General features: G+C 42.2%; 1 protein-coding gene across 1 annotated transcript in view; it reads left to right on the forward strand.

Moving 5' to 3' along the window:
• The first annotated feature begins 1,217 nt into the window (after nt 1–1,217).
• LOC133410850 (contactin-associated protein-like 5) overlaps nt 1,218–24,485 on the forward strand; it is a 152,712-nt gene continuing 129,444 nt past the window's right edge. The window contains exon 1 of the mRNA XM_061692422.1: nt 1,218–1,441. Coding sequence (XP_061548406.1) covers nt 1,366–1,441 — 76 coding nt within the window. The 5' untranslated portion in view covers nt 1,218–1,365. The remainder of the gene's footprint in view (nt 1,442–24,485) is intronic.

A 24,485-nucleotide genomic window follows, 5' to 3' on the forward strand; every position in this document is an offset into this window, starting at 1 on the left:
TGGCAACCAGTTCAGGGTGTGCCCCGCCTCCTGCCTGATGATAGCTGGGATAGGCTCCAGCATGCCCGTGACCCTAGTGAGGAGAAGCGGCTCAGAAAATGGATGGATGGATGGATGATGTTTTACAAAGAAGCTGTGTGTTTCAAGTGTGCTTAGTTCAAATACATCCACAGGTGTGTCTCCAATTTACTCAAATGCTGTCAAGAAACAAATCAAAAGCTTCCAAATAAATGACATCAGCATCTGGGTTTGCCCAAATTGGTTAAAGGCATAGCAATCTTATTGTATGTAAACTTCGAACTTTCAACAAAGTAATGAAAATTTGCCTTAAAAAATCATTATCTCATTATTCTGGCATTTAGCAAATACTAAAAATGCGGGTAATTGATGTAAAATGTTGGTAATTGACATAAAACAAGGAAAGCTTAGTCTAATTTCATGTCAGACAGAGAAAAAGTCTTTTTATAGTGTATGTATGCAGCTGTTTTCAACTATATACAAGTACATATCTAAACTATTAATCCATGAACCTATCTTTGCTATTAATCTATAACATTGTTATATCCAGTATTATGATACAGTATCGATAAACAAGCATCAAATATTGATCTATGTATCTGTATGGTATCTGTGGTATCTGTCATCTATCAATCGATCAATTAATTGTATCACATCATTTATTAAAGTATTTATTTATTTGATAATGATATCGATCTATGGCATCTGTGGTATCTATAGCATTAATCTTTCTATGATCTATCATTGTTATCATTACAGTATACAGTATTTCTAAATCAGAATCAGATACTGTATCTATATTATCACTGTCCAATACCATTCTATCTACGGTAGCTATGTATGTTATATGATATACAGCATATTGCATATCGATAAATGTGATTGTATAGTATATGGTTGATCTGAGAGTTGTGGTGGTATCCATGCTAACTATCTACAATATCCATCTATTTCAAATTGAGGGTCTACAAAAAAAAAAAAAGTATGTGCTGCAGGCAGGCATAACCCCCTCCTCCAGGTGGGTGGGTTTTTTTATGGTGGGAGGAGGCATGAGGAGGATGGAGGCGGGAGAGGAGAGAGATGCAGGGATGCTGTTGAGTGAGTGAGTAAGTGAGTGAGAGCGGATGTTGGCTGCCTCACATCGCCGTCGTTGTTGTGGAGGAAGGGGAGGAGTGCGCAGCCTGTCGTCGTCGTGGGAGCGGTTTGCTCTCCAACGTCACACCCCTTCTCTCCGTGGACAGAGGAAGATGAGGAGCCTCTCTGCTCCTCCTCGCCAAACGCTCGCCAACTCGCGGAGGATAAAATAACATTTCAAAGAAGGGGAAGACAACAGAAGAACAAGGAAAGATGATCGGGCTGGCTCACATGCTTGCCTTCTGCGTGACTTTCTGCGCCTTCCGTGGAGCGTCTGCTGCCAACAACTGTGAGTAATTGATTATCATTAAGAAGGGTGTGAGGAAAGGGTTCATCTGTGACTTACACCTCATTCCCAAAGCCACAAAATTGTTCTTTGATGTTGGATATAGTGTCGTTGTGGTCAGAGCGTCATCCAGCATGGAGACTGATGCCGCAGCAGCAGGAGCTCAACTTTAGAGACCTCAATAGGAGCACATAAGTTATTTTAATCGTGCTGGGGGAGCTGATGATGACGATGATGGGGAAACAGGTGCAAGTCAAAATACACCCAGTGCAATGCATGCGTGTTGCGCTGCAATGCATGTGTTAAGGGGGCTTGGGGGAGTTTCTGTGTGTGTGGGGGGTGGGAGGGTCATTAAGGCTGCATGTGAGAGTCAATGTGCAGGCTGAACTGCTGAGTGGCCACAAACGTTGCAGAAGGTTACTGTTATTGGTTGGCCTAATGATGCTCCCGCGGCAATGCCCCATTGTTTCCCGCTTTTATTTATCCTGCCTGCATGACTATGTCCTTTTCTTCCCTTCTCCGAAACGAAGCTCTATTTCATTGGTTAGGCTCTTTTTCTCATTTCAGCCATTTACACATCGATCCAGGAGAAAATAATGAATCCCATAGAGCCAGGTAAACACTTCCTTGCCATTAAAACAAACAGTGCTCAGAAACGTCATAGAAAACTGTGCCAAATGAGCTTTCTTTTAAATAAAGCATAACCTTGGTGTGAGAAATTGGATCAATAAATACACAGCACAGTAAAGTACAGGCTCTAAAACACACCATAAAAATGAATCCGCTCCTCCATACAATGGCTGCAAAAAACAATAAAACCTTTATTACTTCTGTCAAAAGGGTTATGTTCAAAGTCTGTAGGTGTGTGTGTGTGTGTGTAGTTTCCGGTCATGTTGCAAAAATTAAAAACATTTAAATCATTATACAGTAGTAGTTGAAAATGTGCTATTTTTCTTATACTGGGAAACATTTAAATGATATGAATCTGAAAACAAATGTCTCTATCTGTCAATCTGTACACAGATCCAAGATTTGCCAACACAAAAACCTTTATTAACTTCACAGGTAATCTGTTGAGTAACTTAACCGATGTTATTATATGTAATAATGGCAAAGGCGTAATTAACAATGTCAGGCATCTTTGTAAATTCTCAATTGTCACGCAAGTGTAAAAAGAAGTTAAACATTGTTAAAAATAATGACATAACGGTCTACATGCTTTGATAATGAGTGATGCACATGATATGGTGACAATGGTGAGTATAATAAAGTGATTTGAATGTGGGTCTACTAACTGCATTATAACTTTGTAAATTTTGTAGTGTAACTTGCTAGTGTAACTTTGTAGTGTGATTCTGTGGTTTAACTTTGTGGTGTAACTTAGTGGTATACATTTCTATTGTCACGCCAATATGATACTCATAGTGTGACATATTGTAACACTCATAGCATGGCATCTAGCACCACATCGTAACGCAACATCATAACGCCACATCATTATGGCCATTGCGATGTGACATTGTAATACCACATGATAAAACCACATTGTGATGTCAAAACGTAACATCACATTTTAGCATCCCATTGTAGCGTCACCTTGTAGCTCAATTTTCTAACGTCACCTCGTTGCGCCACTTTTCGTGTATATATTCCTCTTCCATAAGCACTGCAAAAAAAGGCAATGAAAAAGGAAAGCACCATAATAGTTACATTTGTCATGCTTGCTGAACTGACGTTCCATGTGACGTCATACATGATTACAGTTCTGTGCCACTTTATGTGGCCTATTTTCCGGAAAATATTGGCCGAATAGTTAATTACGACCTAGTCAGTGCTGGACTTTTGCTCTGTACTGTACCTTTTGGAAGCAAACGTCAAGTCTTTTAAAAGATACATTCCATACATATTACTGTTGTTAAAAAAAAAAAAAAAAAAATCATTCTTATGCCCCCTTTCCTCACCGACACCCCCCTCTGCATGCCCTGTATGGGATAGGTTCCAGCAAACTCTAATGAGGATAAGCAGTGTTGAAAATGGATGCATAGATATTGGGAAGAATTAATGTTTTCCAGCAAACAAATATCATCAGCATCCCAATGATGCAATCGTGTGGGTGTTTAAATGTAAGTCGGAAGACTGCAGTCACAAGTCAGCAGAGTTATGTAAGCTTGTTTTCAACCAAAGCCTGCATCGTTTGACTGATGAAAAGTTAGCTTTATGATGGTAACATGAATTAGTTTGACCTTGTGCCAATTGGTACGTTTACCAAAAAAAACAAAAAATTACTGAGTCAGGCTGACTGAAATTGAACTTTAACAATAGATGTACTATGTCAAGACTGGACGAAAACAATATGCAGGTCTTCCACAAAACTGAAATGCACAACAAACCTGCGTGCCGGTCATTTGTAATAGACACACAGCACCTACCATGTGCACGGCTGTAACTGTTCTCCATGTTAGCAGTTTCTACCCGGAGCATAGAAGAGCAATAGAACCAGCTATGGTAGCGGAGGTGGTCATACTTTGCTCACTATCTTGCTTGATTCCCCTCGCACTGAATTTTCTCATATCGTGGCCCTGACTCGAAAAGAGTGTCTCGGTTTAAAGGTGCCACAAATAAACTCCTCCTTCTGGTATTTCTCCCCTTTTCCCTCTTAGCAAAAAGCAAAAGTGTAAATATCTTATTTGTTCACATACACATTTTAAAGAGTTAAGTGCTGACCCCATTTGAACACAGTTTCTAAGCAAAACTGCCATATGTCCCAGGTTACATTAACAGTGGAGACTAATTACATGTTGTAAACTGCTTCCCTATAAATATATAAAGACGAACTTGAACAACGATTTGTCTTCCAGTAGACCAGACATGTCAAGCTCCTGGCCCGCGGGCCACTTCTGGCAATTTCGCAGCAATTTCATCGAGCCCACGGGATCAATTTGAACTCAGTGTGACATTGGCCCACACAAAGGCATCAGCCAGACATGTGCACGTAATACCATAAGCATCGTCTTCTTATTTTTATGAAACATACAGTACTTGGTGTTTAGGGTGTGGGGATAGTTGACCAATCAGGTGTTGCCGGTGAAACCTTTCTGCACACCCCCCAATTGAACCCTCCATCGATCCAACACAGCAATGCAAGCTGTGTCTTGCATTGCGAGACAAGAACTCTGACCACTAAAGCTAAAAGCCCGGGTCGCCAGCTCAGCGGCCAGTTCCCTCTTTAAGGATTGGATTGTGAGGTTTCTTAACGTACATCCAAAAAGCTAGCTTGCTCCTGTTACACAGGTACCGGTTTCAAAGGAGCCACATAGCTACTTATGCACCGGTAGTGCATTTTATGTACTAGTAACTGTTTCTGCTAATTTTGGTAGCCCTTTTTGTTGTCGATTAATGAAGACACATTGCCGAAGAACGGTTGTGTCAGCGCAACTCTGACTGCAAAATGTGAAAGTGACTGGTGAACGACAACGATGAAAAGAACACAGACGGACCTATTTGACCGGAGGCAATGATGTCTATAGGAATACTTTTCAGATTCTTATAGGATGAGTTTCATTAACGTTATCTGTTACATTAGTGTTTATTTGAAGTTTTGAAAAAGATGAAAATGTTCCTTATGCTTGTTACAGTGCAAATATGACTGCAAAAAGTGTTTTCGGCCTTTAAAATCACACGTTTATTGAATTCGGACACAATAAAAAACTATATGGATGTGATATTCCGATTATTATCCTTGTTTTCTGTGAAGATTTAAGTAAATCTGTCTCCCTCTCAGGGTGACCTGGAAAATGAGATGGCTCGAGTGCACCCTGCCATTTTTTGTTGTTTAAAGTTAGCCAGCTTAGTTAGCTCAGCAGCAACCTTCGTAGGTACGAATTCAAAATCACTTGAAGATACTGTAGCAATTTCAGCAAGTGCTGGTGATCAAATGCTAAATTACTTTGGATATTGACTATTCTTTTGTCGTTGGCAAAGTATGTTGGGTAAAATACTGACTGTCTCAAGCAGGAGCCGCTGCCGACATCCTCTTTAGCCTGTACCGTAGCATTTTGCTAATCTTCTTTAGGTCCACATATAATTAACAGGACAAATAATAGATTAGTACAGCACATAGTACATCAATAGTGTAGTTACATTTTCACATTGTAATTTGTAACAAATAATACCATTGAGATATTGCAAGCATTTTTTTGGTTACCAGACCCCTTTTTACAGAAACTTGAACACTAGTTAAACAAACTATTATCCTTGACTTCTGATTTGAAAACTAGTTATTCATCATTTTGTTGTGTATATATAATACAATATTCAGGTGATTAAACATTTATATGGTTTCACAGTCATTACAGCCCTCTGTACCAGTGACCATACCAACAATGTGGCCGGCGACAAAAATGAGTTTGATACACCTGCAGTAGACGTTCCACAATGTGGTGTGTGTGTCCATGTTTAAGAACTACACAACTTAGTAGTTCTGTCCTTCCCCACTTCTTGCAGTTTTTATGAATTTCTACATAATAGACCTTTTTCAAAACTCCCTTTTCACTTGAGTTATATTGTTATACAGTAATATATTATTTTAACCAACACGTCCAGTAATTTGCAACATTGTGATGCAAACGACTTTTTGGAAACAAACAATAAAAACATTGGTAATCATACCTGTCAAGATCCCTTTGCAGTATAAATATGACCCCAAGTTATGTGGAGATACTTTCTTTTAATGACAATTAACATCGTTGTAGCTTCCCAGTTTGTGTGCCTCCATGTTTATATTGCAGGCAGCTAACTAGTTCGACCCAGTCTGCCTCCACCAGACAAGGCTGGAAGGATCTGATTATTTGCACTTGTTTGTTTCCTGAAAACAATCCCTTGTTTCCCACAATTCCCTGGTGTCATTAGTTTTCATACCTGGAAGTGTCCTGTTGGAGGGAACAATGGCCCTCCAAACAACACATTGCTTGGCCACATGTTGTATTTGTAGAGGATATTTTCATACAAATTCTGCAAAGATATGATGGATGGATTGCCAATTTTCCTGAGGTCAATTTCTCTGAGGAGAATCACTGTTCACACCATTTCTAACAAGCTCTGCATTTGTGAAAAATACCAACACAACGCCCACGATGTAATCTAATTTGAAATTGTAATCTTGTCGTTGGCAGCTTTGTGCATGCTCTCTGGGGCAGAGATTCTCAAACTGTGGTACACGAGTGCCCTGCAGGGGATGTGTGAGATTAAAAGAGTAATAGTGCTGTGGCATAATAATTATGTATAATTACACTTTTAGCCACTTTTTTCACATTTCAGCCATTTATTGTATATACAGGCAGGAAGTTAAGTTGCGAAGAAACATAATACAATTACGTTCCGGAGTTACGTTGCAAAGTTACTTTGCACTGTTCTGTAACAAAGTTAAATTATGTTGCTATGATGCGACGTTTTGGTACGAAGTTAATTCACAACAATACCTTACCACGTTACATAATGACTTTACATTACATATTACTGTCTACAAACTGTAGCTTAGTTGCTGGAGTGGGCCGTCAGTGACCAAGGATCAGGGGTTTGTATCCCGGCTCTAACTGTCCGCTGTCTAAGTGTTCTTGGGCTATGAACCCTGAATGCACGAATGGGTGAATGTGAGCCTCCGTAAAGGGCTTTGAGCACCGTGATTGTGTAGAGAAAGCGCTATAGAAGTGCCCTCCATTTACCATTTACAGTAATATTGTTACAAAGTTCTGTAACAAAATTCTGTTACAAAGTTCCGTTATGAAGTTAGGTTACAAAGTTACATTACGAAGTTATACGTTACGAAGTTACGTTACGGAGTTACATTACGAAGTTACAGTATGAAGTTACATTACAAGATTATGTAACGATCATCGTTACATAATTTTACGAAGATTATGAATTACGAGATTACAAAGGTACATTACAAAGTTACTCTAAAAAGTTAAAAAATTACAATCTAATGACATAATGACATATAGGTTAGGTCATTGATCCACTATACCATTTTTCTTTATATAGTGTAGTGCAGATGGGGAGTGACTTTTACAAGTGGCAGTCCGTAATCATACAAACTAACTTTATGAATAATCCAATTGTGGAGGTGCAGTAAATAATGAGACTAGAGCCCTTGCCGGCAGCAGGCGGGTGCCCCCGCCATGGGGGAAGGGCCAGCTGCAGTGGCACATCAACGTCCACATGAGCAGACTTGGAGTAGTCCACCATGATCTGCTCTGATTTACCTCCCATGTCCACCAGATAGTTCTTTGCCTCCAGACATGGAGCGGGCCCTCATAGGGTGAGCTGCAGCAGGCTCCAATGGCAGTCGTGGCGGATGAAGACGTACTTGGCTGACGGTAGATCCACGAGCACATAGGACTTGGGCAGGCAATGGTGAGATGTCGAGATGGGGACAAATGTGTCGGCAACCCCCCAAGACACAGCCTGATGAGGGATGGCAGACCAGGGGGCTGCAGCATCCGAGAGGAACTTCCCGGGCACGCATAGTGGCTGACCATAAAAACCAGTCTGCAGCTGATGTCTGGAGGTCCTCCTTGGGGGTAGAGCGGATTTAGAGCGGCTTTCATAGAGTGATGAAACTCTTCATACAGCTTCGTGAGTTGTATGCTGTATTGCAGTGAATCTTCACACCCAGACCCTAAGCGATTTTCGTCCAGAGCTCCGAGGTGAACTGTGGCCCCCTGTCGGAGGTAAGGTCAACCAATGTGCCAAACCGTGCAACTCTAGATGCGATGAATACCTGGGCCATCTCTGTTGAGGTAGTAGACGACAGGGGAACAACTTCTGGCTACCTTTTGGTTTTCCTGTCCACCATGGTGAGGAGGTGAGTGAACCCCCGGAAGGGAGGCAGGGGTCCCACCAGGTCCACATTCACATGGTTGAAACACCTCTCGGGCACTAGAAACGATGCCAAAGGGGCCGTGGTAAGACATTGTACCTTGGCATGCTGGCACACCACGAAGGAGGCAGCCCATGTCCTGCCTTCCCTTTTGAGGCCAGCCAGAGGAACTTGGCCCCCACCAGCATAGTGGAGTAAGAATGGCGTGTCATGCAGCAGTCCATCAGGCGCTGAAATGTCTGTGCTTCCCCCTTGAGGGCCAAAGGCATATGGAGAAATTCAAAAAGGCCAAAGGGTGGGATGACCACTGTCTTGGGCACATCCTGTGGGTGTACCAGTACCTGATGGTAGCCGCGAACCAGGTCCACCTTGGTAAAGATGGAAGAAGTCCTTTATGTGTTGGATGCGATACCAGTCGGAGGTTGTGGCGTTGTTTAGGAGGTGGGAATCACCACATGGCCACCAACCGCCATTAGCCTTGGTCACCATGTGCAGCGGGGAAGCCCATGAGTTGTTCAAGTGACACACAATGCCAAGGCGTTCCATGGTGGCAAACTCGTCCTTGGCGATCACCAGCTTGGCTGAGTTGAGGCACCAAGCACGAGCATAGACCCAGGGGCCTGCAGTAGTGATGTGGTATGCCACACCATGCTGAGCCACAGCTGCAGAGAATGTGGGTGTGGTGAGGACGGGGAAGTCAGCGAGAAGGTGTTGATACGGGTCCCCGGTGGTGGGCGTGTTTGACTGGCAGGGTTCTCCATCCCCTCCAAGCCTGCAGGGGTACGAAGCAAAAGAGACAGCATCGATCAGGCGGCAGTTCATAACATCCACTAGCAGCATGGCTTAGATACAGCAACCATAACAAAGTCCCAGCCGAAATAGCGTCCACCAAAAGACACCTCCACATACTGTATCTGGTGCTGTAGGTATATATGGACATGGCATTAGCGGCGCTTGTCTGCCCACCACTGTGTCCACTGGCTATGGCAACAGGATGCTGCAATGAGCACTGAAGTGTATCAGGAGACGCCGGCTGGATATGGAGTCGGTAATAAACAACAGCTTGCAGCCATGGCCAGAATCCACAGCTGCTAATGGGCGCCGGCCCTGGTGTTTCCCTGGGCTTCGAAACTGCAAAGTTTGCGATGCTGCTTTGCCTTGGCCCCAAATATGCCATGGTAGTAACACAACCCATCGTCACGTTGATGGCTGGGCGTCACTGCTGCTGTGGCTTGTCTGTAGTGTCCTCCTGGGGTGGCAGCGGGACCCAGGTGTCCTGGTTGAAAAGTAGCTCATGGACAAACTCTTGTCGGTTGGCAAGGAAAATCCTATCTGCCTCCGCAGCAAGTACAAAGTAGTCTTTGGAGGAGGAGAAGGGGGAGAGGCTGATTCAGGTAAATGTTGGCGAAAGCAAATGAGGGATCAGCCGAGCCCAGCACAGTGAGCATCCTTTCCTTCAATTTGGACAATTTGCCATCGCCGAGGCCGTGGAGGGACAGCAAGCAGTCTGCTGTCGTACTTGCCAACAGCTGGTGGAGCCTCCAGCAGTGCCATTGCTCTAGCTTTTGTCGAGGCATCAAATGCTGCCACCACATGGAAGTATTTAGTACCATCTTGCGTTGTTCCTCTTAGCTGGAACTGGGTCGTGATGTGCTGAAACTACGTTCATGGGTTGTGCTACCTAAAATCTGGCAGCTTGACCGTTGCAGTATAGATGCTAGCACTGACATTAGCTGCTCCGTTAGCCCTGCTCTGTGTGGGCACTGAGGGTTCGTTGTTGTCACCATTGCGTTCTGGCATTATTAATCACATCAGGGTCACCAATTGTGGAGGTGCATTAAATAATAAGAGGAAAAGACAAAAGCAAGTCGTGTTTCCTTACTCTCCACATCAAAATTAACTGAAACAACAACAGACAGCCCTCTTTGAATCCGGAAACCTATGTAACTACTGCCGCTCTCCTAAAGGTAAAGGTCTCTGGTGAATGTCTCTTCCTTGTGGGTCACCACACAACCATCCATCTATTTTCCTCTGATTATCCAGTCAGAGGCATCGTCTTAGGCAGGAAAGCCTAGACTTTCCTCTATCCAGCCAATATGTCCAGCTTTTCTGGGGGGGATCCTGAGGCATTCGGGATCCCCCCCAGACGTCTCTTGTCCCATTTAGTTCTCTCTCTCGCTTCACTTTACTTCATTTGAGCACTGGCTCTCACATGCAGGCATAAAAGGAGGGACTCTGAGTGAGAGCTTTGCAAAGAGTGCTGCACCACTTGAGATGGGCTGGTGGGGATGAATCCTTGCTCAAGGGCACCTCAAGAGTAGGACGCAATCAGACTCCCCTTTCTCCAACAATTAGTTTAGCTAGCCAAGTTAACTAGCCATTTTTACATATTTGTTGTCTGCAGTGGAACTTGAACCCTTCTCCTTTAACTCCAAAGCCCTAGTCCTCATAGAATGAGCTACTGCCACCCCAAACAAACTCGAAATGTATTAACCCAAAATAAAGTTTAGCTGTTCAAGTAGGCTGGCTTTCTAGCAGCAGCAAGAAATATTTTGTCCAAACACTGATTGGTATTTGGAACTCTTCATAAGTCCTTCCACCTTGACTAAGGCCCCACTTCCACCTGAAGGAAAAACAGCCCCAAAGTGTGATGCTACCACCAGCATGCTTCACTGTAAGTATAGGGCTCTATTGGTGATGAGCAGTGTTGTGTTTGCACCAAACATAGCTTTTGGAATTATGAAAAGTAAAAAGTTCAACATTGGTTTCATTGGACCATAACACATTTTCCCAAATGCGTTTGGGAGATTTCAAGTGTGTTTTTGCAAAATGCAGCCGGGCTTGGATGTTTTTCTTTGTGAGATAAGTCTTTCCACCCTACCCTTTAACCCCATATGATGAAAAAAGGAGGTTGTTACCAATACTTGCCAGAAATTCCTGCAATTCCTTCAATCACGCCAATCCATTTCTTGGTTAAGTCACTGTTGTTTGTCTGCTGTATTTAATACCTTGGAAATTGTTGAATATCCTTCTCCTAACTGATACCTTTGAACAATAAAATATATCTGATGCTGTGAAAGCTTTCTGTGGACCATGGCTTGTGCTGTAAGATGTGACAAAGAAAATAAGAGGAAAAGCCTACTAGAACATCCATCCATCCATTTTCTGTACTGCTTATTCTCACTACGGTCTGCGACTATCTCAGCTGACTCTGGGCGACAGCCAGGGTACACCCTGTACACCCAATTGCAGGGCGCTTACAAACAAACAACCATTCACATTCACACATATTTAGAGTCTTCAGTTAACATACCATGCATATTTTTGGAATGTGGGAGGAAACCAGAGTACCCGGAGAAAACCCACACAGGCACGGGGAGAACATGCAAACTCCACACAGGTGAGGCCGGATTTGAACTCAGATCCTCAGAACTGTGAGGCAGATGTGCTAACTAGTCATCCACTGTGCCGCTCCTACTAGAACAGTTTAACTTCATTTTGGGTTAATACATTTACGAGGCACACTTGTGCAACCATATTATCTTCTCATTTGAGTTGTACAAGTTTTAAGTCACATTAATGGTGGAAAAAGTTTTGAAAGGATTTTTCTTTATCTAATTTTTTCATATCACCAAAACCAGGCATTTGAACAGAGGTGTGTAGACTTTTCATATCCACTGTAGATGGATCCGCACACTAATTGATAAGTGTAATTTAGCAGTTTGGTGATAAAGTGCTCACTCTACTTGTGCTGTCTTAATGGGGGCTGGAGTGCGCTTCACAGTTCACACTTGCATTTTTAGATTCAGTGCTCCGTGCTACTCGCCATGGTAATGTAAACCATACTCAGCATTGGCCATACTATGTATGGGGCAGGCTGAGCAGGGGTTAATTTGCATGAGACAGTACTGCCCCCTTAAAAAAAGCGAGGCAAAAATGTGTTCGATAACTTTTAATCCCTTTGGTATTTTGACAAAATACCCCAAAATGTTATGAAAACACCTGGTAACTGGTTCAAATTGTGGGGGGAAAAATAGCATATGTCCTCTTCTGATTTATCTGATGGACTGTTTACGTGCTTGAATGTCCGTATGTGTGTCTCGGAAAAGAGATAATTATACTTTGAACGATTATTTCTCCTGAGGGGAAAATAAGAGGGTTTCTATTTGGGGTAGAGGCAAAAAAAGGCAAAGTTCTGCTTCAGCCAGCAAACATAAAAATAAGGTTGCTTTGGCCTTTTTTGACCTTTCTTGTCACTGGCAAATCTCAAAGGTCCATCTATGAATACTCCCAATGTGACATCACATGTTATGTGATATGACATCAGTGATGTGTTGGCCCATCGCTGATGTGTGGACAGGAACATGACTCCGGCTAAGGAGACTGAATTTGGCATGGAAGTGACCGCTACTCGTTCATTTATGACAGCCGGCTGCTTCTCAAATGTGAGTGGTGATGGCGTCTGACACGTCTCCGCTGTGATGAATCGTCACAATGCTCCAAAGAGCTGCCCTCAGAGTTACCGGCTGCAAAACAACACAGGAAGGAGTGATGAGGGTGGTAGGTGGTGGGTTGAACATGCGTCACGTCCTCTTTGTGCCAACTCTCCAATTTGGGGGGCTTTACAAAAATACAGTGAAAAGAGAGCAGCAGTGCATAGATCAGCGTCTGACAGAGCAGCAGATCATTAACACCCTATTGGACTGACCTTTACTGTAATTGACGAGGAGCCAGAGAGTTATTAGACTATGTAGTCAATCAATAATTTCTCCCGTTACTGTCCATTGAAGTGGAAATTGATTTCTGTTTGTGGGGCAGAACGTCGTCAAGACATTTAAGTTAACACTGCGCAAACACTGCAGTCTTAACTGGCAATACAAATAGTGGTGGGTTATTTTACGGCTCTTGGTAAAAGTAATAATATACTACAAATATTGTTCTGATTAGTGATTGTTTGAAATATACAATGAAGGGCTGAGAAAGATAAATCAGCACTCTGTTAAAAAAAAAAAAAAAAGTACAGTGCTTAACAAATGCATTAGACCACCACACAATGCAATGTTTATGTCACAATTGCAATTGAAATTGCTGGTTTTTTTTAGTTATTTTTTAAAAACTGATATTACAAACGGCACAGTGACTGTCTGGTTAGCGCGTCTGCCGCACAATTCTGAGGAGTGTGGAGTTTGCATGTTCTCCCCGTGCCTGCTTGGGTTTTCTCCGGGCACTCCAGTTTCCTCCCATATCCCAAAAACATGCTTGGTAGGTTAATTGAAGACTCTAAATTCCCCATAGGTGTGACTGTAAGTGCGAATGGTTGTTTGTTTGTATGTGCCCTGCAATTGGCTGGCAACCAGATCAGGGTGTACCCTGCCTCCTGCCCGATGATAGCTGGGATAGGCTCCAGTGCTCCCGCGCCACTTGTGAGGGTAAGTGGCTCAGAAAATGGATGGATGGATGATATTACAAACATTTATTTTACTGACTCTCTTCTTAACATTTATTGAACAAAATAATTAATATTTGGTTGTCACTACTTTCCATGACTTATGATTTCCTTATATAATCCAGCTAAAATATTTAGGAATGGTTTTGATTGCAAAATAATCATTTATTTAGCAAAATAATGTCCTCTGAATGACGCAAACTCAACGGCTCTTGCGTCAGTCATGACGGTTGTATTGATTAGTGGCCGTTTACATGGCGACCGTGATCCTCGTCATACAGTGGGGACGGAGAGTATTCAGACTCCTTTAAATTTTTCACTTTTTCTTATATTGCAGCCATTTGCTAGAAGCATTTAAGTTCATTTTTTTCCTCATTAATGTACACACAGCACCCCATATTGACAGAAAAACAGAATTGTTGATTTTTTTGCAGATTTATGAAAAAAGAAAAACTGAAATATCACACAGCCATAAGTATTCAGACCCTTTGCTGTGACACTCATTTATTTTTACAGTGCATCTCAGAGCAAATGAGAATCATGAGGTCAAAGGAACTGCCTGAAGAGCTCAGAGACAGAATTGTGGCAAAGCACAGATCTGGCCAAGGTTAAAAAAAAAATTCTGCTGCACTTATGGTTCTTAAGAGCACAGTGGCCTCCATAATCCTGAAATGGAAGACATTTGGGACGACCAGAACCCTTCCTAGAGCTGGCCGTCCGGCCAAACTGAGCAATCGGGGGAGAAGAGCCTTGGTGAGAGAGGTAAAGAAGAACCCAAAGAGCACTCTGGCTGGGCTCCAGAGATGCAGTCGGGAGATGGGAGAAAGTTCGAGAAAGTCAACCATCACTGCAGCCTCCACCAGTCGGGCTTTATGGCAGAGTGGCCCGACGGAAGCCTCTCCTCATTGCAAGACACATGAAAGCCCACATGGAGTTTGCAAAAAAACACTGCAAGGACTCCAAGATGGTGAGAAATAAGATTCTCTGGTCTGATGAGACCAAGTTTGACTGCAATATAAAAATGTTTATTTACTTGAACATATGAACAATTTTTTATGCTTGATTAGCTTGGTGAATATAGTTCAAAATTTCAAATTTTTGTCCAAAATGGTCAAATTGTGAAGACCTCAATGTTAAATATCCTTATGTTCCGTGGAGCTACACCACTTCGTTGTTCCACCCAGTTCTGTCTGTCATCATGCTGTTTCTCTATATTTCTTCATAACAGTTCCTTTGTTTGGAATTCTACCTTCACTTCAAATGAACTGCAATTATCAGCATTTAGCGACATTATCATTCATACACAGACATTAATACATGAATGGCTGAGCCCATTTGAACTTGTTTGCTTACCAAATCAGCAGCACCCATCAATCAGTCTCTCAAACCACTTCAGGTGTAGAGATGTACTACATGTTGTAAATAAACTCCTGTATAGTATTAAAGATTATCTTACGTTATGTGAAAATGGCAATTGGCATTCTGAGCTGTGGTCACTCTTGGGTGCATCCACTTTAAATTACACTGTGAATTAAAATTATTATTCATATATGTAAGATTGAACTGAAATAGACTTTTGGGTTTTAGTTTTTCCATGTGTTGTTTCTTGTGTCTATTTAGAGAAATCGCAGACGCGTATATATGCATGTATTATGTATAATGGGGGAAAAGAAGGATCTTTCTGCTGATAAAAAGGGTAGAATAATCAAATGCCTTGGAAAAGGAATGAAAAAAACAACAACTGTTAAATAATTTGTGGGTGACTCAGAGCAATCATTCTTGCTTAAAAAGGCACATTAACATAATTTTGTGTCAGGAAAATGCATTGTATAGAAGAGGCCACAGATGAGTAGCAGGCAGGTACCGGTATTTGAAGCTGCTGGTGTCTCTGGTGTCCCAGAACCTCTCAATGCATGGATCCTCCAAAGGTTCACAGTTAGGCTTAAAGCTGGGTTTTGGCCACCCCCAACCAATCCCATGAGGAGAAACTTTATGAGTGCACTCAGAAATACAGGAAGGTTTTTTGCAAACAGTTTTATACATTGACGAATGCAGTGCTACTTTTGACAGTCCAGCTAGGTAGAGTTTTAGATGTAGGTACTGGAGTGATTATTTGGGCTAAAATAATATGGAGTAAGATGGTAAGACCATTAACAATTTTTGTTTCAAATTAACTGTTTACTGCCATTGTATAAAAACAAGAACCGTGCCTTCCGCTGTAAAATATTTGTCATGCAAGATGCATTAACTCACAATCCAAAAGATACCACTAAAGCTTTAGCTGCTACGGGTAGAAAATGAGAAAAACCCAACGCCTTCCCCTGACCTCAACCCTATTGAGAACCTGTGAAGCATCTTTAAAAGGAAACGCTACAGCATAGGTGTCAAACTCAAGGCCCGGGGGCCAGATGCGGCCCGCCACATCATTTTATGTGGGCGGCGAAAGCAAATCATGCTCGTCAACTTCCGTGATTTTTGCTAAAATTTGTACCCAAATTCCAAATTGTCATAATAATAACCAATAATGTTGAGATATTGCATTTTTCTGCTACCAAAACCTTCTTCTACAGTAACTTAAACAAACTATTATCATTGTCTTCTGATTTCAAAACTAGTTATGCCTCAATTTGTTAAGTAAGGGTAATAATGTTTTGGTGATGATTAAACATTGCACAAGCACCGTGGCCGGCTGGTTAGCGCGTCTGCCTCACAGTTCTGAGGACCGGGGTTCAATCCCTGGCCCCGCCTTTGTGGAGTTTGTATGTTCTCCCCGTGTCTGCGTGGGTTTTCTCCGGGCACTCCGGTTTCCCCCCACATCCCAAAAACATGCGTGGTAGGTTAATTGACAACTCTAAATTGCCCGTAGGTGTGAATGTGAGTGCGAATGGTTGTTTGTTTGTATGTGCCCTGCGATTGGCTGGCAACCAGTTCAGGGTGTAACCCGCCTCCTGCCCGATGATAGCTGGGATAGGCTCCAGCATGCCCGCGACCCTAGTGAGGAGAAGCGGCTCAGAAAATGAATGGATGGGTACTGTTCTAACGGCCCTCTGAGGGAAATCATAACTACAATGTGGCCCGAGACAAAAAAGAGTTTGACACCCCTGCTCTACAGTATGAGGGTTAACAGCTATATACTGTACCTTGTGGCAGTATACCGTCAAATAGAAACTTGCACCAAAGAGGGGTTCCTGCGTTAACACGTAATGTAATTGGTAAAGATGTTTTTTTGTCGAAATGGCATTTGTTTAAGAAAAACAAGACCTTTATGGATTGTAAAAAAGAAAAAGAAAAACATTTCGAGGTCTTAACAGCTCATTTTGTTTTTTTTTTGTGTGTGTGGTTTTTTTTGCTGTTGTTCTGCTTATGATTTGGAAGACTATTTGGAGTATTTCAAAATATACTGTATACTCTTGTTGTGCATAATAATTTGGAACACTATAGTTGAAGTAGCTTTACTCACACAATACTGTCATCATAATCGTAGTTCTGTTCAATAAACTCCTGATTATTATGGAAGCTAATATAATTGTTAATGATAAAGATTTTAATTTGTTGGAAATTACTCTGTTAATTTGTCACGTTGCCTATTCAGGAAAATAAACAAAACAAATGTATGCCTTACAATTCGAAACAGTGTAATTATTTCGCGTTTTGTTCACTTCCTCCATACTTAAGTCCATCCATCCATCCACTGGCAGCACCGCTTATCCTGGTTAGGGTCGCGGGGCACTGGAGCCTATCCCAGCTGACTTCGGGCGAAAGGCAGACTACACCCCGAACTAGTCGCCAGTCAGTCGCAGGGTACATATAGACACGGACAATCATTCGCACTCACATTCACACCGTCGTTGAGTGGGAACTGAACTCACGCTTCCCGCACCAAAGTACTGTAAGTCTTATTTTTATTTAAAAGGGATAATACCTATTTTGCCAAACCAACTTTTTCTAGTATTAGGGATTTAATATTGTCTCTACGGTGCCTCAGTAAAAATGTGAAATATGAATGAAAATGGTCCACACATTCCTGAGTTCCAGAGGTTTTTCTGCCCAGAGGCCTGAAATCAGGTCATTCGAATTTCTTAAGCTTATCTAAATCCCAAGCGAAGATCTGCGCCTTCCCTTTCCGCTCCCGAGCCAGCGCTATCAACATTACAAACACGTGTCCTCTCACAAGTGGGTCTTCTACATGGAGGCAACCAATCAGAGGAAAGGGGGTGGTCTTAGCCAAATATGGACAAAGCGGATACAAAGCTGGGTCAAACAGAAGTAGCTGTCAGAGGGACCTTTTCTGGACACTTGTATGACAAAACCAAGGTGTTTTTTTAAATGAAATTGACACTTTTATATTACAGTAAATCCATGTTAGAGAGTCACTCTATGGAGGTCTAAATAGCCAAAATATAGGACCTTTAAAACACTTTCTCTTGAAATAAATCGTAATACACTAACATAGTTTGTTTTACATTCTTTATACATCACCCTAAAAGACAGCTACCCCCATCTCCAATTGAAAATTAAATAAACCCTATCCTTGCCAATTATTGGTGGAAATATGATGGATTAAATGTTTTGTTAATCTTACTGTCCAGAAGTGAAGCTGTAGCAGTGGTAATACATGGAGAAAGTAGTGAACATCTGTACCTTTTCCTCTTTTGCATAACAATCAATCTGTTATGATAGCAGGCGTAATCGAATGTGAACAAGATTAATTTAAATCTTCCAAGTTTCGGTGACTGCCCGAGGATCTTATTGATTACGTATCTCGAAAGGTAGAATGCGGCTGTTACAAGGCTGGTTACGGCAGATCAACTGCCATTCATAATTGAAATTTAATTTAATGCATCCCTGATTTAATTTTCACTGGGTGCATCCCTAATTTAATATCCACACCAAAGTCATTGTTGTGAAAATCCGCATCATTTACACATGATTAGACATTTTGTACAGTCGCTCTTTTGATCACACATTATCATTCGCTGCACAAATTAGTAAGTTATTTTTACATGAAAGGAAACTTTCAGGTCAAGATTATGGATATAGCTTCAGTGCTGCAGAAATCTGTGACATATTTACACATTTGAAGTGCTGTTTTTCATAATTGCATAAATTTTTTATGAGTGTGATTTGTTTGGAAGTATAATTGGTCCAACAATCTCTCATTTATCACGGGGGTTAGGTTCCGAACCACCCCCAAAATAGATGAAATCCGCGACGTAGCAACCACATGTTCCACAATGCACTAAATCTGCAATAGGTGAACCACAATATAGCAAAGGAACAATGTACAGTATATAGTACATTAGGATATTGATGTTTAATGCAGTTCTAGTGATGCTGTATTTTTAGAGGGGAAAAAAACCACACTATATCATGAAATTGATTGTCCCACCCCTATCGTCGCAGTGATTTTTTTTTTGCCTATATTTAAGCTTAGTGTTAATGTTCAAACTATGTATAATATTACAGTTACACTTTAAAGTACATTTGGCAGCACGGTGTACGACTAGTTAGCACATCTGCCTCAAAGTTCTGAGGACAGGGGTTCAAATCCCGGCCCTGCCTGTGTGGAGTTTGCATGTTCCCTCCATGCCTGCGTGAGTGTTCTCCGGGTTTCCTCCCACATCCCAAAAACATGCGTGGTAGGTTGATTGAAGACTTTAAATTGTCCGTAGGTGTGAATGTGAGTGTGAATGGTTGTTTGTTTATACTGTATGTGCCCTGCGATTGGCTGGCAACCAGTTCAGGGTGTACACCGCCTCTCGCCCGAAGATAGCTGGGATAGGCTCCAGCACGCCTACGACCCTAGTGAGGATAAGCAGGACAGAAAATGGATGGATGGTTGGATGGATGGAAAGTAAATTTTTTACTTTCAATATACAGGGCATTTTAGAAGTACACTTCTGTTGTATGAAACAACCTTACATTTCTTGTCAGTTTCATTGATACAGCTCTTTTCTTAGATGCCGATCTATGTAATGAAATGACCTGCACATCTTTTCCTCATTAGCACCCTCATTAAAATGTATTTACAGTACACTGAGATAACATGCCTCGACGAATGCTACATCTGCTTTTTTGCAGCTAATCATCACCCTGTTCTCCCCTAGCAGACCCACCTTCCTCGCTGCAATTTGTCAAAACTATCACAAGATGTGCGGAACATCCTGGAATTCTTTTGGCAGACGCACACAGTCGCTTATAAGCTGTTTGGTACTTCAGTCAAATATCCCGCAGGCTTTCCAGAATGCTCAGTCCTGTCACAGGCGGAATCGGCTCTAGGAGAAATGAATCGCGACAGCTGAACGGGTGGTATTTCTCAAAGAAGTTGTATTGACGCCGGAGTGCTTCCTTGAATTCTGCCGCTAATTGTCAGCTGATACCTTAGCTGGCTCGCTCGAACAGAGGTCACTCGACAACGAAGCCTGATAGTTCACGCAAAGTATCAAGTAAGCCTTTATCGATAGCACGTGAGAGTACGGGGGCTGCCGTGCTATGCGATACTGTTGCTGTGCCCTTTGATATTATTGATGCTGTGGTTGGCGGCCCACTGAGCGCAAGCACGGTGACGCTTGCTTATTGTAGTTTAGATGAGCCAGGTGAGACGTTTTCATCGGTATCTTGATTACTACAAGTGAGGTCAGATAATCAAGTCTTGAGAGGTCTTGATAGGACATTGCCAGTGGTACTGGGACCTTAATTTACAAGTGCACCAACATATGAGTTCGAGTTATTTTTGGGTTTGTGTCACCAGTCCAAATCTTCGTTACGAGGAAGTAATGTGAAGTGGAAAAAAAGGTGCTGATGCACTTTTAGCTGTTTATTGAACATAACAGAGTCAAACACACGAATGTAAACACTCGCAAGCAGCTAAACCAAACCTCATGGCTAAACGTTCACACTAAGTCATGTACCTAATGTCAGTTAGCAGGCCACACCCTTTAAAGGCACATATCATTATGCTATGCTAACGAGCATAACTACGATTGATGACATAATTGTTCGAAGCCAAACTTGCTAAAATGGTGTTTTCTTTATGGCTGGTGCCTTCGGACTAACGTTAAATACATGTATATCATTCATTTATATGGTATGATTTATGTAAACACGAACGAAGCCAAAACATCGGCATCTTTGTTGGCGCTGTGGTGACATCTTGTGTTAAAAAAAAAGATATTGTAGACATTTAAAGTTCCTATGGGTCCCTTGAAATGGTCCCCTTCCCCACTCACCCGAGCGAGGCCGAAGTGCTATTACCTGTTTTGCCAAATGGTTGCACGTTGCGTATCAATCCATTTTCTGAGCCGCTTCTCCTCACTAGGGTCGCGGGGGTGCTGGAGCCTATCCCAGCTGTCATCGGGCAGGAGGCGGGGTACACCCTTAACTGGTTGCCAGCCAATTGCAGGGCACATAGGAACAAACAACCATTCGCACTCACAGTCATGCCTACGGGCAATTTAGAGTCTCCAATTCATGCATGTTATTGGGATGTGGGGGGAAACCGGAGTGTCCGGAGAAAGCCCACGCAGGCACGGGGAGAACATGCAAACTCCACACAGGTGGGGCCGGGGATTGAACCCGGGTCCTCAGAACTGTGAGGCTGACGCTCTAACGAGTCGGCCACCGTGCCGCCTGCACGTAGCGTATTAAACTCAATTCAGGGGACCACTGTATTAGCAAACACAGGATCTTATGGTTTAAGATCAAGGATTCAATGGACTTTTGTTTGACTCTGTGGATTATTTCTAATCGTTTTGTTTATTTCTATTGTGCAATGTAGCGGTTATCATTAATAACTGCTGAGAGAAGCAATTGCATTATGCGATGATTATATGACACGTACCTAGCGTGACCGAGAGTGTCATGGACTTTTGTTTTTAGTCTGTGGATCATTTGTAGTGGATTTCTCTATTGTGTTCTAATTGTGCAAGGAGGCGTTTATTAGGAATACTTGGCAAAAGTGGCTATTACATTGATAATATGACACAATTGAAACTACATTGCATGCATGCTAATCATTGAACCTTTTTATCATAATCTGGATCCGGGGCAGATACACTTTAAGATTGTTCGGCCTTCCAAGAGGTCTGCATCCCACTGTGTTATTTTAGATTAAGTTGTACCCTCCTATAAGGAGCACTTTTAAGGTGTTCAGATTGTTGTCGGTAATGGATGAAGTGACACGGAGGTCTGATGTGGTCTGAAAGCAGACAAAAGGTTGAGAAAAACATGGTCCATTTAATCTAGTTGCGACAAAAAAGGCCGTTCAGTGTGGCGAAACAAACTAAGACGCCAAAGAAAAGAATCCAAAAACATGACAGGAAGTCAGGTACTCAACAGAAACAAGAAAGCTTTAGAGTTTTAGAAGCTGTTCAGTTTCTCCAAGGTACCTTATTTTAGCTTCACACACACACGCATATATATCTCCATTCATCCATTTTCCATATTGCTTATCCTCACTATATATATATCCATCCATCCATTTTCTGAGCCGCTTCTCCTCACTAGGGTCGCGGGCGTGCTGGAGCCTATCCCAGCTATCATCGGGCAGGAGGCGAGGAACACCCTGAACTGGTGTGTGAAATGACACAGGGGAAAAGTATTACTTTCATCTCTATGTCGAACCATTCAAGTCAGGTGATTGGCTGGGCAGCTTCATTTTATTTTTTTGAAACCAATTGAGAGTTTCCTTGGCAGCATGTTTTGGATCATTATCCTGCTGAAATGTACACCCTCATTTCATTTTCATCATCTTTGTAGATGGCAGCATATCTTTGTCAAGAATGTCTTGGTACATTTACCCATTCATCCTTCCGTCAATAATGTGAAGTTTACCAGTACCATTTGCTGAAAAGCAGCCCCACACCATCATGTTCCCACCGCCAAACTTCACTGTTGGTATGGTGTTTTTAGGGTGATGTGCAGTGCCATTTCTCTTCCAAACGTGGTGTGCATTATGGCATCCAAACAACTTCAATTTTGCTCTCATCTGACCAGACTGTATTCTCCCAGTATTTAACTGGCTTGTCCATATGTTGTTCAGCAAACCTTAAACGAGCTTGGACATGTTTTTTTCTTTCAGCAATGGGGTCTTGTGTGACGAGCTTGCATACAGGCCATGGTGGCGGACCACATTACTCACGGTTTTCCTTGTGACAACATCCATCCATCCATTTTTTGTACCGCTTATCCTCACAAGTGGTTAAATTCCTTTTCCCTTCCTTTCCATCTTGAGACATTATTGGACAGTTAATTATCAGGTCAGTTGTGATTTAACTTCATTGTATTTTAACTTAATAAAAGTTGTGGAATACATTTTCCTTTTATGATAATGGTTTTGTAAATTCAGTCGTGATCAGGAGTGTTATGAATGTCCATCCATCCATCCATTTTCTGAGCCGCTTCTCCTCACTAGGGTCCCAGGCGTGCTGGAGTCTATCCCAGCTATCTTCGGGCGGGAGGCGGGGCACACCCTGAACTGGTCGCCAGCCAATCGGAGGGCACATATAAACAAACAACCATCCGCACTCACTTACCACACCGAGGGGCAATTTAGAGTCTTCAATAAACCTACCATCCATGTGGAAGGAAGGAAACTCACGCAGGCACGGGGTTGTTCCCAACATCTGGAGAAATTTTCGGGTCAATAGCACCTTTAAAAGTATATTTACTGAGAAAAATGGTAATGTGTTAAATACTTATTTCAGCTGCTGTACACACAACCTGTTCATTGGTGGAAGAATGTATGCCCAGGAAAAGGAGACTTTAAGGGGCCGTAATTATGAGAAACGATCATTTTCATAGGCTTTAGAGAAAAGTATGCCCGATAAAACCTTGACTGAAACCATTATGAGAACATGTAAAACGTCTCCAATTTAAGCGGTGTTTGTTTCACTCACATTGCACTGCTGAATGTCTCCCGGAGTGTGTAATGCGATGCAAAAGGAAAAAGGAAAAAAAGAGAAAAGGAAAAAGCATATCTGTGGGTCACTTAGAGGTTATTGTTATTTTCCTGGTTCAATAAAGGATGGTGGTGAAAAATGCCTTGAAGCTAAGTTTATGGGCGCACCTGTGCATTTAAGACACAGAATTGATCCACAGGATTAGCCCGCTCCCCACGAGTAGCGCGTCTCTATTTTTAGTTTTCTTTTTTTGATACACTCAAAGTATGTTTCTGGAGACTTGATACCTATGTGAAAACGGCTGCTTCCTTCTATCTGGCGAAGAAGCATGTTTATCTGATTGGGAGCTTTAAATGTTCACTCTATGTGGGCAACAAGAAGGGAGCACTCAGGGCAACGCAGTGGCAAGAGCGTTCAAGATGAATATCCCCGCTCCGTGACTGACTGCTCACAAACACGTCATGGCCACCTCAATTAAGGGAATTGAGTGGGTCGTTGCTTAAAATGCAAAACCTACATAAAGCCCGAAAGTGTTTCTACTGTGCTTTGCACACAGCGGCTGCCACGTAAAAGAATAGATGAATGCAAACAAACTCATAACTCTGCCAAGGCTTTGTTACCTGTAAAACCAATGAGTGAGCTACAACCATGACCTCTTCAATTCTGTGAACATTGGCACTTATTCCATAGTTCTGGACTTCAAAACAATGTCTGCAGAAATAATTCCCCCCTTCAATAGACTTTGGAGTAATTTTAGGCTTGTTTTCTGATGATGTATATATATATTATAGCCACATTTTGGCCCGACCACATTTGGGTCGAAAT

Source organism: Phycodurus eques, chromosome 12 (genome assembly GCF_024500275.1).
Source record: "Phycodurus eques isolate BA_2022a chromosome 12, UOR_Pequ_1.1, whole genome shotgun sequence".
In the NCBI taxonomy this organism is placed as follows: domain Eukaryota; kingdom Metazoa; phylum Chordata; class Actinopteri; order Syngnathiformes; family Syngnathidae; genus Phycodurus; species Phycodurus eques.